Source organism: Babylonia areolata, chromosome 14 (assembly GCF_041734735.1).
Source record: "Babylonia areolata isolate BAREFJ2019XMU chromosome 14, ASM4173473v1, whole genome shotgun sequence".
In the NCBI taxonomy this organism is placed as follows: Eukaryota; Metazoa; Mollusca; class Gastropoda; order Neogastropoda; family Buccinidae; genus Babylonia; species Babylonia areolata.
Genome location: NC_134889.1, coordinates 27165215 through 27180375, shown reverse-complemented (window position 1 = coordinate 27180375; position 15161 = coordinate 27165215). Strand labels below are relative to the sequence as shown.

The window sequence follows — 15161 nt, the reverse complement described above, 5'->3', positions numbered from 1 at the left end:
TCTCTCCGCAAGTTGTATTTGTTTCACTAACAAAGTGGGATTTTTCGACAGAATTTTGCCAGGGGAAAACCCAGCAAGCTATCAGCTCAGTTGTACAGCATCACTTTCAGCACTCACCAAACAGTCTGGCAAAGGGACTCCACAGCATCGAGCAGACCAGGGACAAAGCCGACTGCTTCTGAAATGACAGCAACAAAAGAAAAAAAAAAAGCCTGCCTTGTTCACATGCATGTGCATGCATTTGTGAGGGTAGATACGGATGCAGTATACAAAATTCATGTTTACCATAAGAGCTTTAAGGTTTCAATACATTTTCAGTGCTGCCTACCCCCCTTTTCAAGTTCCAGGGACACACATCTTAAAAACCAGGGACAAAGCCTGATTTCCAGGGACACCTCTTATGACGTCAGATTTTACCACCTCAAAGAAAATGAAATGAAAAATTACCTTTATTTACACTATGTGCAACATCGGTGAACTTCGCAATGAAAGTTTGATGCCGTTTTGCTATCTTCTTCGATGCAGATTCGCACTCCTTGCTGCTTCGCTTCGACGCCATTATTTCAATCTCTCTCGAAAGTTCCACATCGGCCTATACGCATGCGCGCTGGTCACACTTTTGGCGGTGTGGCCATAGTAAGTTGATGCGTATTCGCCTAAAGACTTTTTCCCGGGACACGAAACCGAAAAGTGGATTCCCGGGATGGACTGTCCGTTTTCATTGTTTTCCGGGACAAATACCCGTACCCCGGGACGGTAGGCAGCCCTGCATTTTTATACAGATGCAGTGAATCAAATACATGTTTATAATAAGAACTTCAAGGTTTCAATGCATTATCACTTTCACTTGAGAAAGGCACACAGGAAGGAAAACAGGAAGGAAGAAGAAAGGAGGAGGAGGAGGAAGCGGAAGGAAGAAGGGAGGCGGAAATAGGCAGATGAAAAGAGAATGATGATGATGATGATGATGAAAATAAGGAGAAGATGAATTCCAGGCAGAAAAAGACAACAACAACAAAAAAATGGATGGCAGTCTCAGTGTAACGGACACTCTCCTTGGGAGAGCAGCCCGAATTTCAAACAGAGAAATCTGCAGTGACAAAAAGAGTAATACAATACAATACAACACAATGAAGAAAGAGGACAGAAAAAAAAGGACAAGGCAGAAGAGCAGAACCAAGAGGAACCAGTTCCAGAAACAAGAACACCGGAGTATGAGCATGAACTCCAAATCAGTCCGGGGGTGGTATGCACGATGTAAATATTTCACTATCATCACTGAGAACAAGTAGCAGTAGCGATAGGTGGTAGCAGAAGAGGAAAAAAAAAAAAATGAAATGACAAAGATGACAATAAAAACAACAATAACAATAATGATGACGATGACTGAGATATCCAGAAATCTTAACATGTTAACTGTCCAAAGACACTGACCCTTTGCTTGTATTCTGCCACAATACAGCAGAACTCTTCAAAGGAGAAGGAGTCGGCATGGGGCCGCTTCTCTTGTAACCAGCTGGCTGCCAGCTCTTGTCCCGTAAAGCATCGGTAGCCCAGTCTTAACTGTTGACGTACATTCAGCATTGCAATAATACAGGGCATCAGTGGAACCAGTCTTAACTGTTGACGTACATTCAGCATTGCAATAATACAGGGCATCAGTGGAACCAGTCTTAACTGTTGACGTACATTCAACATTGCAATAATACAGGGCATCAGTGGTACCACAGTCTTAACTGTTGACGTACATTCAACATTGCAATAATACTGGGCATCAGTGGTACCACAGTCTCAACTGTCGACATACAATGATACATTCAACATTACAGTAACATAAAGTACTGGTACCACAGTCTCAACTGTCAACATACATTCAACACTACAATAACATAAAGGAGTGGTACCCCAGTATCAACTGTCGACACACACTCAACATTACAAGAATATAAAGCAATGGTACCCCAGTCTCAACTGTCGACATACATTCAACACTACAATAACATAAAGGAGTGGTACCCCAGTATCAACTGTCAACATACACTCAACATTCAAGAACATAAACCACTGGCACAGCAGTGTCAACTATCAACACACCCAACATAACAAAATAGAAAGCATAGGTACCCCAGTATCAACTGTCAACACAATCATCATTAAAATAACACAAAGCAATGACACCCCTATCTCAACTGTCGGCATACATTCAACATTACAATTTACATAAAGCAAACATTACAAATTCATACAGCGACGGTACCCCATTCTCAACAGTCAACAAACGTTCAACATTATAACATCATAAAACAATGGCACCTGCAGTCTCAATTGTCCACATACACACACATATCTGGTATTCACCTAATACACACACACACACACACACACACACACACACACAGACACACACTCGAGATGTACATGCCTACATAAACAGACACACACACACAAACACAGAGCAATACCAATCCATATATCACCACCACCATTGATAATGACAGAACTGTAAAATAAGAGGACAGCAGATCAGACTAAGGATCCAGAATCCTTCAGACAGCATACTCAGAGATCCCCCAAAAACCCAAAGTCACAGGAATTCAGCAATACAATACACTTGTTTCGTAACATTAATCATCCTCACAGCCAGAAAGATGTGACAACCTCATGGGAAATGAAAATCATATAACACACACAAGGTTAACAGTTGTTGTTGTTGTTTTTTCCAGTGTTTAAACATCCGATTAATTTATTCACATAAAATTTACTCATACAAAACTTCAGATATGTTTATTTAAAAAAAAAAATCTTTTAATAATTGAAACATGGTTAAAAGTCACGTAACTTTTGGAACATGATTCATATCATCATTTCTGGGACACATAGAAAGTCTCATCATTTTTGGAACATTGAAGTCTCACCAATCTTGGAAAATGGTGTGAAAAGTGTCATTAGTTCTGGAAAAATCTGAAAGTGTCACCATTCTTGGAACACATTTAAGTGTTGTTGTCATTTTTGGAACACAGTCAAAATCGTCATCGCCAATGGAACAGGGCAAAAAAGTTTCATCACTTTTTGGATCACAATTACACTTTCATAATTTTTGGACCATGGCAAAAAGTTTCACAATTTTCAGCATGCTGTTACATCAAAATAATGACTGTGCTGCCAACTTCTTCTTCTTCTTTCTGTTACACAACCAACATGGACTTGCTGATGACTCTCTTGTGTTGATGCATGCTGGGTATTTTCATGTCTCCATAACCCACCGAACACTGACATTGATTACGGAATCTTCAACGTCCATATTTGATCTTTTGCATGCATACACACACGAAGGAGGTTCAGGCACCAGCAGGTCTGCTGTTACATCAAAATACTGACCGTGCTGCCAACTTCTTCTTCTTCTTTCTGTTACACAACCAACATGGACTTGCTGATGACTCTCTTGTGTTGATGTGGGTATTTTCATGTCTCCATAACCCACCAAACACTGACATTGATTACGGAATCTTCAACATCCATATTTGATCTTTTGCATGCATACACACACGAAGGTGGTTCAGGCACCAGCCGGTCTGCACATTATATATTGACCTGGAAGATGGGAAAAATCTCAACCCTTCACCTACCAGGTGTGCCGAACCTGTGATCAAACTCGGTAAAATCGGATGAGAATCCAGCACTCTGTTTGGTCACTGCACCTGTCATTGGGTCGACAATCGGCGGCAAAAAAAAAACAACAAACAAAAACCCAGTCTTTTCGGTCTCAGTGAAAACATTGTGACACTGTACTGCAGCGAGAGAAGATGGAAGAAAAAAAACCAGGAGTCAGAAAGGATATGTGGGAAGGATGGACAATGCCACAGAAAAAGACAGAGAGGGGGAGGGAGGGAACAAGAGAGAGAGAGAGGGGGGGGGGGGAGGGATGAGAGGAGATGGAGAGATGAGAGTGAGTGGAGAAACCAAATACAAAGTTTTGAGTGAACATTGGAGAAAAAAAAAAGATTCAGAGAGGGAAAGAGACGGAGAAGGAGGGATGGAGAGAGAGAGAGAGAGATCAAGAGAGAGAAAGAGAGAGAGAGAGAGAGAGAGAGAAAGAGAGAGAGAGAGAGAGAGAGAGAGATGCGCACACATGTGTACACAGACTAACAGAGAAAGAGACAGAGCAAGAAAGAAGAAAATGAGTACTGGCCAGTCATAAATAGGAACAAGTGAGAGAGAAACTGGTTAGTAAAAGGCAGACATGATCATGATTATTCTTCCCTGTGAGAGCACACACACACACACACACACAATCAGGGGAACAGGAACTATTTCTATCCAGACACTTCCAGATGACATTTTCTTAACTCTCTCCATACAAACGGCGAAAGAGACGACGTTAACCGCGTTTCACCCCAATTATCATCATCAAAATATTGCAAGCGGAAGGCTCTTATACTGAAGAGGTGAATGTTGACAAAGAATACCACAATTCTGACGACAGAAGCTAAAGCCAAAGGTTGGGTCATTCAGACACCCACAGGACATCCGAGGGGTCTGTGTGAAGGAGAAGAGAGGACTGGCCGTACTGAGTGAGTTAATTCAAAAAGCTTTATTACAACAACAACAAAAATAATATATGAAAAAAAACCTCCTAAAGTGTGGTTTTGCAAATGGTGAGCCTGGTAACTAATACTAGTAATAGACAACATATATACACTTTGCCACAAAAAAGAAACTGATTTTTAAAATGAAGAAGAAGAAGAAGAAGAAAAAAAGAAGCTACTGACACAACTGAAATTAGGTGCACAAAATCTTGGCATGAAATGCAGCAAGTGTTACAAGAACTAGCAATGAAAAAGTCTACTTTAAAAAAATCTTTTTATATTTTTCTAACTCAATAATTTTGTACTCCTGAAGCATGTAATGAAATAGACTGTCATATCTACTACAGAATTATCCCAGAATTTCTGCTGGTGTATAAACATACACCATGTTGCCATATATGTGGAGTGATGACCTAGAGTTAACGCATCCGCCTAGGAAGCGAGAGAATCTGAGCGTGCTGGTTCGAATCACGGCTTAGCCGCTGATATTTTCTCCCCCTCCACTAGACCTTGGGTGGTGGTCTGGACGCTAGTCATTCGGATGAGATGATAAACCGATGTCCCGTGTGCAGCATGCACTTAGCGCACGCAAAAGAACCCACAGCAATATAAGGGTTGTTCCTGGCAAAATTCTGTAGAAAAATCCACTTCGATAGATTCATTTATTTATTTATAGTCTGTTCATCTAAGATGATGATATTAGAAAACAAATAAAACTGCACGCAGGAAAAAAATACAACAAAAATTGGTGGCGCTGTAGTGTAGCGACGCACTCTCCTGGGGAGAGCAGCCTGAATTTCACACAAAGAAATCTGTTGTGATAAAAAGAAATACAAATACAAATTTCAGAACTGTCACGACGTGCACAGCATTCTTTTTTCAGTCAGTGTACATACATGTATGTTGATCGCAATCTACACAAGAATTATCACAATGTACACATGCAGTGTTCTTTGTTCTGTTGTTTTTCTTTTTATCATAACAGATTTCTCTGTGTGAAATTCGGGCTGCTCTCCCCAGGGAGAGTGTGTCGCTACACTACAGTGCCACCCATTTTTTTGGTATTTTTTCCTGCGTGCAGTTTTTATTTGTTTTCTCTATCGAAGTGGAATTTTCTACAGAATTTTGCCAGGAAAAACCCTTTTGTTGCCGTGGGTTCTTTTACGTGCACAAAGTGCATGCTGCACACGGGACCTTGGTTCATTGTCTCATCCGAATGACTAGCATCCAGACCACCACTCAAGGTCTAGTGGAGGGGGAGAAAATATTGGCGGCTGAGCTGTGATTCGAACCAGCACGCTCAAATTCTCTCACTTTCTAGGCGGACGTGTTACTTCTAGGCCATCACTCTGCTAACACAGACATATAACATATAGACATGTACCTAAATTGCCATAAGATTTATCAGATTGTGCACTGCATTCTGTCAATGCATACATCTACTTATACAGAAAGCATATAATTATGAGTTATCATGATCTCTTCGCGTGGCATTCTTTCTCTGTCAATGTATATATGTATGCAGACAGAGAGAATCGAGTAAAGAATTATCATAATGCACACTGCATTCTTTTTCCCATCAATGTATACATATTCCCTGATCGCCATCCATGATGAAGAGAAGAGGAGGAAACAAACACTGACTAATCCTCTGAGAAGAATATAACAATAAGAGTAATAATAATAATAATAATTAGTATTTATATAGCGCTGAATCCTGTGCGGAGACAAATCAAAATGGAGTGTTTGAATCTGGGTATGCGTAAAGCAAGAGGATCTTTAGCTGATCACAGAGAGTGAGATGGGGTGTTGAGGTAAAGGCAGCCACAGAAACACGAAGGGGTAGAATTGTGAATACATTTTTAACATAGAGTGCTGATCTTGTATTTCATTCTATGTGAGACAGGAAGCCAATGGAAAGAAAAGACTCCAAGGACTAGTCTACACACCACCACACTGTCAACTGATCAAGGCATCAATGTTAATACCCATTCTTCTACTCCAAACTAACAAGAAGATGAGGAGAAAAGGAAAAGTTTGACCTGCAGAATCGACAAGAGTTAATTACTGTTGTAAACTTTCAGTCTTCTTTCTTAGGCTTTCTTCAGGCGAAATAAGGATGGCTAAACCACTGTCAATGTTCCCGTTTGTTACTATCATTACTGATGCTATTATCTACCCCCAGAGAGAGAGAGAGAGACAGAGACACAGAGAGACAGACTGTGTGTGTATATGTGTATGAGCGATACTTGTTATCATTCACTGAATTTCGTAATTCAATCATTTGTCTGCCCTGCTGTTATACCAAATTCTTTTATTCCAATTACCCCAATGTTTTTTTTTTTTTGGTGTGTTGTTTTTTTCTGAAATAATAGTATTTATCGTTTTTTTCTAATCTCATAAAAGAAAATCTTATGACTGAAAACCCATGACAGTATCAACATTGTCAAATCTGCAGGTAAGTATACAGAAATTTTTTACTGGCTGTAAGCAGATGTTGTATGTCATCAGTTACCTATAACGGGGTTTCAAAACCGATAAACATGTTAACACTAGATAGTTCAAACTGACATTTCTTTGACTGAATCACATTGTAGTGAACAGACAATGAAACAATGAGAAGAAGAACTGACAATTTCTTGAACAAACACTACTGTTTGGAGAACTACTGGCCACATTATAGCAGATATCTATAAGTCTTTAAACACTGTTTTTTCTCACACTGTTTGGAAAACAGCTGACCAAATTATTGCAGGGCTCCAAGTCTTTTAACGGAAATTTCCTTCTAATACTGTTTTTCTCTTACAAATTCTGCACAAATTCTTCTATCTTTCTTCCTTGCCTCATTTATTTTTTTTATTGATTCATTCAATCTGAAGGCCTTACCACTCCCCAATTTCCTTACACAAATGTTCAGTCATCATTACGGGTCATCCTTCCAGGTCATTGCCATGAACTATGTTCTAAAATTCTTGCATGTACCCCTTCAAAAATTTAGCATGGCTCTGTTTCATTTACGAAGAAATATCAATAGTGTTTTGCATTCTTTCCATTTACCGTTTGAACACGGAGAAAATAGGGAGGGGGTGAGAGTTTGTTATTCTTTTCTTTTTTTTTCTTTACTTTTCCTCAGGGCCTGACTAAGCGTGTTGGGTTACGCTGCTGGTCAGGCATCTGCTTGGCAGATGTGGTGTAGCGTATATGGATTTGTCCGAACGCAGTGACCCCTCCTTGAGCTACTGAAACTGAAACTGAAATGATTCTCCTGTCTCTTCCCCCCACTGCAACTTGAGACGACAACACTGCCACCAGCAGAGGTGTGTTTCAGAAAACATACAAACAACAAACAAACACACACACACAAAGCAAATCTGGGAAGGGGTAGGCAGTAAAGCAATTAAAGGGAAAAAAAAACCCCTTACTTTTTTTGTTGCTGTTGGAAGACGGGCAGTGGCGGGGGATGTCTTAAGCATAAATGATTATAAATTTGGCAATTTCAAACTATCTTGAAGGGGTAGGTGGTACTATAGGCTGGGGGGGGGGGGCTGTCTTAAGTATAACTGATTCTAAACTTGGCAGTTTCAAAATGTCTCAAGATTCAGCTGCCGAGCAATTCTGGCCAGAGAGAGAGAAAGAAAAAAAGTGTTTTTTTGTTGTTGAAGATACTGCTTACAGAAGCAGAAAAGTTTATAACAAAGTGGTGCTTCACTCTAGTTATCATGAAATGATTTGTTTCTACAGGACTTCAGATGTTTCTGATCATGAAATGATTTGTTTCCACAGGACTTCAGATGTTTCCCACAGTACTCACAACCCATTCTGTTCTTTTTTCCCCCCACCATGAACTTTCATTCATCAACAAACATTTATCATTTTCACATTATTTTCTCGAAGACAACTTGAAACATCATCTTCCATTGCTCTTGATACAACATCCTAAATTCATGCGGCATGCAAAACCTCATGTTCAAAGCTCAAACGAAAGACATAAACTCAGACATCCTTGCAAGATCTAGTGTGGAAGCTACTGAGTAACTCTTTTAGCTCTCAAGTAGATGAGTTCACAACTAGGCCACCACTTAAAAATGGTGGAGCCACTTCTTCACCGAGTCAGAACAGGTACTACTGAACAACACCCAAGTGACTCAGCAGCAGTGCAGGGCCCCCTCTGGTGTATGGCCTCACACACATATTGTTTTGTATTTATTACTCTTTCGGCACAATAGATTTCTCTGTGTGAAATTCGGGCTGCTCTCCCCTGGGAGAGCACATTCGCTGCACTGAGAGCGCCACCCTTTTTTTTTTTTTTTTTTTTTGTATTTTTTCCTGCCTGAAATTTATTGGTTTCCCAGTTGATTTTTCAACATAATTTTGCCACAGACAACCCTTTCGTTGCTGTGGGTTCTTTCACATGCGCTAGGTGCATGCAGCATGATGCTGCACATCAGACCTCGGTTTATTCTTATCCGAATGACTAGTGTCCAGACCACCACTCAAGGTCTGGTGGAGGGGGAGAAAATTCTGGCGACTGTGGGATTCAAACCAGTGCGCTCAGATTCTCTCGCTTCCTAGACGAATGCATTACCACTGGGCCAACAGTTCACACAGTTCTCTGAGGACTGCTACATTGCTGTTGAAACAGAACAGGCCTGAGGGTGGCTGTGTATGGAGGATTCGGAACGGGCTTTTTTTTTTTTTTTTTCGTTTTTGCATTAATGCCACTTAAACTAGTATGGGGAGGGAAGGAGGAGAGGAGGGGCGGGGCGGAGGAGGGGGGGAAGGGGGGGGGAGAGGGACAGGGCAACAAAAACTGTTTAGAATCTCTATCCATCCTGCCGTCACCTTCCCCGATTTGCTAGACTTCTGAAACACACCTCTGAGATTTAAACAGGTTTACTCACATCTCTCAACACATACGCCACCTGCGGTAATCAACAGCCAATCACATACAAGACACGTGAGTGATTTTCATCAGTATCGAAGGCCCTGCCAACCAAACAAGCTGTATCAGGCCATCCAAAGGAGACCAACCAACCACTCTGTCTCACACAACTTTCAAACAGATTATTACAAATGACAATTCACCATCGCAACACAAAATTCACCGTGAACAGCACTGTACTCAAGCACAGATGTTCAAAAGATCACTGATGTCATACAATTGGATAAAAAATAATTAAAAAAAGAAAAAAAGACAGATAAAGTGAAAACAGTGTTGATACAAAAAAAAAATCCTGCACAACAAAAAAAGGGGCAGAAATATATGGTAAACCCAAATATCATTTTAAAAAAAAGAAAAGTAAATATCAATACCTTAGCCAGTCTTAAGAAAAGAAGGAAATATCAGCATAACAGCCAGTCTTAAAAAAAGAAAAAATATCAGTACGATAGCCAGTCTTAAAAAAAATTTAAAAAAAAAACCTCCCCAAAAAACAAATAGTTATCTTACCATGGCCAATCTAAAACATAAAAATTGAAATTAAAATTTAAAAGGCAAATATCAACACCATAGCCTGTCTTTCAAAAGAGTAAATCTTTATATCAATAACACTGGCAGTCTTAAAAAAAAAGAAAAAGTAAACATCAGTATCATGGCCAGTAAAAGAGTAAAAAGAATAAATATAATTGCTGTAGCCAATCCTTGAAACAAAAAGAAGAAAAAAATCAGAACCACAGCCAGTCTTAAAAAAGAAGAAGATAAAGACTTAAACTCCATAGACAGTTTAAAACAACAAAAATCAGCAAATATCAAGTCCACAGTCAGTCTCCAAAAGAAACAAATAAATCAGCAAATGTCAATAACAGAGTCGGTCTTCAATATATATATATATATATATAAATAAATGAATAAATACCAACATCACAGCCAGTCTGAAAAAAACAACACCTGAATAAATATCAACACCATCACCAGTCTTAAAAACTCATAAAGAATAAATACAAATACCACAACCAGTCTTGGAAAAAAAAAACCCAACAACCCCAAAACAAACAAACAAAAAATGGAAGAGAAATAATAAATACCATAATCAGTCTTAAAAAAAAAAGAAGAAAAAAAAAGACCAATACCATAGCCAGTTTAAAAAACAAAACCAAAAAAAACCCCAAGTTTTAGTTTCAAGTTTTAATTATCCTTTCACTCATATTGGAGTATGGAGGATTACTGCAAAATAATCTTTTCGTGCCCAGAACAAACATTTCCAAATACACAACAATGTCACATAAAAGTTGAGAAAACACAAATGTCTTTTAACTCCAAAAGTATAACTAGGCAACATTTGCAAATCTAATCATCTTACTTACAGCTAAAATGACTTTTTTGCCTCCCTTGAGCATATTACAAAAATTAAAAACCGATTTTGGAGACAAATATTTTTTAGGAACATATCTATTTCGTAACTGATCATAATTGGGACATTCCATTATAAAATGAAATTCATCCCCAATCACAGACATGTTACAAACCTTACAAAACCGTAACTCTCGTGGTATGCCTTTGTGTCTCCCTGTTTCTATTACCAGCTTATGATTACTACTTCGAAATCTGAAGAAGCTGATAACATAATTATCAGGCATTTGACATCTATTTTTCTCTACCAAATCCACTTTTGAAATTTTGATAAAACAAATATTTACTACTCGCCTCTAAAGCATGTCTCCAACAACCCCCCCTTCCCATCCCCACAAAAAGGATACCATTTCTCACATGAATAAAAAAAAAGAAAAAAAAGAAAAAAAAAAAGGGGGCATAGGGAAGGGACACTGTGATGCTGAAAAACACTGCCATGATTATGTAACTCACGCGCTTGCGCACACACAGACATTTTTGTATTTGTATTTGTATTTCTTTTTATCACAACAGATTTCTCTGTGTGAAATTTGGGCTGCTCTCCCTGGGGAGAGCGTCGCTACACTACAGCGCCACCCATTTTTTTGTATTTTTTCCTGCGTGCAGTTTGATTTGTTTTCCTATCGAAGTGTATTTTTCAACAGAATTTTCCAGGAACAACCCTTTTGTTGCCGTGGGTTCTTTTACGTGCGCTAAGTGCATGCTGCACACGGGACCTCGGTTTATCATCTCATCTGAATGACTAGCGTCCAGACCACCACTCAAGGTCTAGTGGAGGGGGAGAAAATATCGGCGGCCGAGCCGCGATTCGAACCAGCGCACTCAGATTCTCTCGCTTCCTAGGCGGACGTGTTACCTTTAGACCATCACTCCACTCCACATATGCACACGCGACACTAAAACACTGATTAATCAACCAATACAACAGAACATGCTCATGCTTACGTGTTCACATCAAATCACAAAGAGGAAAGCTTTTCTCTGAACATGCAAAGATGCATTAACTGCTGCTTTGATTGACAGAGTTACACTCACCCGACTATGCATAGGAGTTTGTTCACATTTCAAGGAAGGGCCCAAGGAGTGAATGTGGACTTCAGAATGTCCGTTTATTTAGACCTCCCAACAGCAGATAAATGTCAAGGCAAATAATCTCATTAGTTTTCAAACTAAAATACTTCTAAATACAGTAAACATGTCAAATGCTACTATGGGGGAAAACTTTCAAACACACACATAGCTTTGGAATGTGAAGAAGCCTTTTAAACCTAATAAATGGGGAATCTTTCAAATACACATATAGTTTTGGAATGCGAAGAAAACTTTTATACCTAACTTTCAAAGAAGATCATTTCAAGATGTAGACAATTTCGTATTATTGTTAAAAATTTCTAAAGTTTGCTACACGTTGTTCTGTTTGTTTTTTGAATTAAGTTTGAAGTTTACATTGTATTCAGTTCTCCTCCTTCATATTTAGATTTTTTTTTCAATGTCTTAAATCACACCATGTAAACAGATGTTAAACGGAAGAAATACATTCCGTCAAAACAGGCAGGAAAAAGGAATCCCCCCCACCCCCCCCCCCATAATTATATTCAATTACTTTGTGTGACCCACTGGCACTGACTCAGATGTTAAACTGAAGAAACACATTGTGTCAAAACAGTCAGGAAAAAGGAATCCCCCCCCCATAATTACATTCAATTACTTTCTGTAACCCACTGGTGCCGACTCCTGTAGGGGCCTGAGTCCTGTCCTGTGCAAATTACTACCCTGCTCATGCAGTGAAAAGGGGGTGCGGCTAGTCACGAAACAACATTTAACCCCCCCCCCCCCCACCTGCCACAAAAAAAACAACTCACCCCCATTCTTCACCACCCTTTCACAAGCAACACAGGAGTGAAGCGAGTAAACTGAACACATTGCACACAAGCAATAATCAGGTGGAGCATGGCAAAAGTAAAAAGCAGACTGACAAGTCAGGGAAAGCCATTGCTAATGTTGCTGCTTTGTACGCATGTGACTGGTTAACTCACGTCATTCTTGGTGATCTTCCCTCCGCTGTCGCACGTGATGGAGTTGAAGGTTTCCCTCAGTTTGCTGACAACAAAGAATATTGATGTGAAAAGGGACATTTCCCCCCCAAATATTACGTTTATATATGATCAAAAAAGAACACGACAACACCATTTGAACTTTCGAAGCTCTGATGCTCCTTCTTCAGCAAATATTACGTTTAATCTAAAAAGCAAATTTTTTTTTAATTTAATTTTTTAAAAATTAAAATTACGTTTATCTAACATACTTACTGTGACCCACCAATGCAGACTCCGGCAGGGAGTCTGATTCATGTCCTGTGCAAACTACTACCCGCCTATGCGCAGAAAACGAAAGTAGCTACGGCCGATAACCCCCTGAAGTAGGTTACCTCCCCTCTGTAATCCTATACGGTGACCCACTGGTGCAGACTCTGGCAGGAGTCTGATTCCCTGTCCTGTGCAAGCTATTACCCTGCTGAAGGGCAGAAAACGAAAGCAGATGTGCCTAGTTACCTCCCCCAGTATATCATCTCCCCTGTGCACAGCTGTAGAGTTCCCTCTTCTGACGGCATTTAGCTTGGAGCCAAAAGAAAGTGACTGTTCAGAGTGAGGTAACTGTTGTTCATCTGTGTGTGTGTGTGTGTGTGTGTGTGTGTGTGTGTGCCTGTGTGTGTGTGTGAACTGTGTTTTTATAATGTCAATGATTATGCTCTTTCACTTAAATTACTCTTTTTCACATGTTTCTACTTCATCACATGTTCATTCGATTCATTCTGAATATCGCACTGATAAAGCCTCAGAGCTTGATTATTTCAATGCCCCCAAGGGGTACATGAAATAAACCTTTTGCCTTGCCTTGCTTCAGCTTGTATCACAGCGCTATATGGAAATGAATTATCATCATCATCATTTTGTCCAAACATAAAATGCTGCATTCGCTCTCCTGGTATGATACTCACAGCATCGCCTCGCCCACCAGACAGTAACCATGCTTGATGGGTTGTGCCCCTTGCTTCAGTGTCAGGTCCTGAACTCTGATCCCCTGTGTGGAGACACACACACACACACACACACACACACACACACACACCATGTTGGTTTCACTTTCAGTCCACTCTTCATGGGTATGTTTTGTTGTATTTTTTCCTTCATCAAAACACCTTTCTTACTGTTGCTCCATCAAGCTACATATACCGTCCACAAACTGTCAGAAAATTTGTTGAGACATGGAACCGACATATACAAAAAAAGAGAGAAATGTTTTAGATAACCATAAAAAAAACTAAGTAACAGTATCAGGAACTGACATAAACACAATAAATCAAATCAAATTATGGTGCTTAGAGCCTCGCTGAACCACCAAGGCCATCTCAAGGCTATCACCACATTGAATAAACACAACAGAACCAAAGCTTGCACAAACATTTCTTTTACCTGTGACCTGTTTGTGTGGATGGGCACAGCAGCCGAGTGGTATTCGCATTGGATTTTCAATTTGGGAGTCCTGGGTTCGAATCCTGGTCAAGACAACTGGTGGGTTATGGTGGGAAATTTTCGTCTTCCGGGTAAAACATATGTACAGACCTGCTGATGTCTGAACCCCCTTTGTGTGTATACACATGCGGAAGAGTAAATATGCGCATTAAAGATCGTGAAATCCATGCCAGCATTTGGTGAGTTATGGAAACATGTATATATACAGGAAAAAAAAAAAATAGAATGCCAAAAAATACACCCTCTCCCCACCCCAAGAGTGGAGTATGGCTGCCTAAAGCCTTTAGTTAACTCCCAGCTCTGGACATGTCCGTGGTTTAGGGGTAACTGCATTATCAACAGTGCAGCCTTTCATGTAAGCATGCTTTGCAGATGCCAGCTGCCTTGTAACATATTTGAAACAATATTTCAGCAGGTTTTGGCTAAATTTTGATGTGGTTTTGTGTGTGTGTGTGTGTGTGTGTGTGTGTGTGTGTGTGTGTGTGTGTTTAGTAAAGCAAAAAAGTTGTTAAGCATGTCAAGATGGTTGCCAGGACATGCAGTAAAGAAGAGGTGGCAGAATTTTGTTTGATTCGCCGCACAATGGTGATGACAGCAGATACCAAAATGTGACAGAAAACAAAAGTATTGTCGCTGATCAACTGAGATGATTCAACTTATTCTGATGAGGACTACATGTTACAAAGTACGTTG

General features: G+C 39.8%; 1 protein-coding gene across 1 annotated transcript in view; it reads right to left on the bottom strand.

Annotated features, from left to right (window-relative positions):
- LOC143289567 (uncharacterized) overlaps positions 1-15161 on the bottom strand; it is a 50053-nt gene that overhangs the window by 11503 nt on the left and 23389 nt on the right. Inside the window, exons 10-13 of the mRNA XM_076598585.1 lie at positions 13934-14016; positions 12972-13035; positions 1435-1563; positions 118-178 (exon numbers count right to left, since the gene is read on the bottom strand). Of these exons, the coding sequence (XP_076454700.1) occupies positions 118-178; positions 1435-1563; positions 12972-13035; positions 13934-14016 (337 nt within the window). The remainder of the gene's footprint in view (positions 1-117; positions 179-1434; positions 1564-12971; positions 13036-13933; positions 14017-15161) is intronic.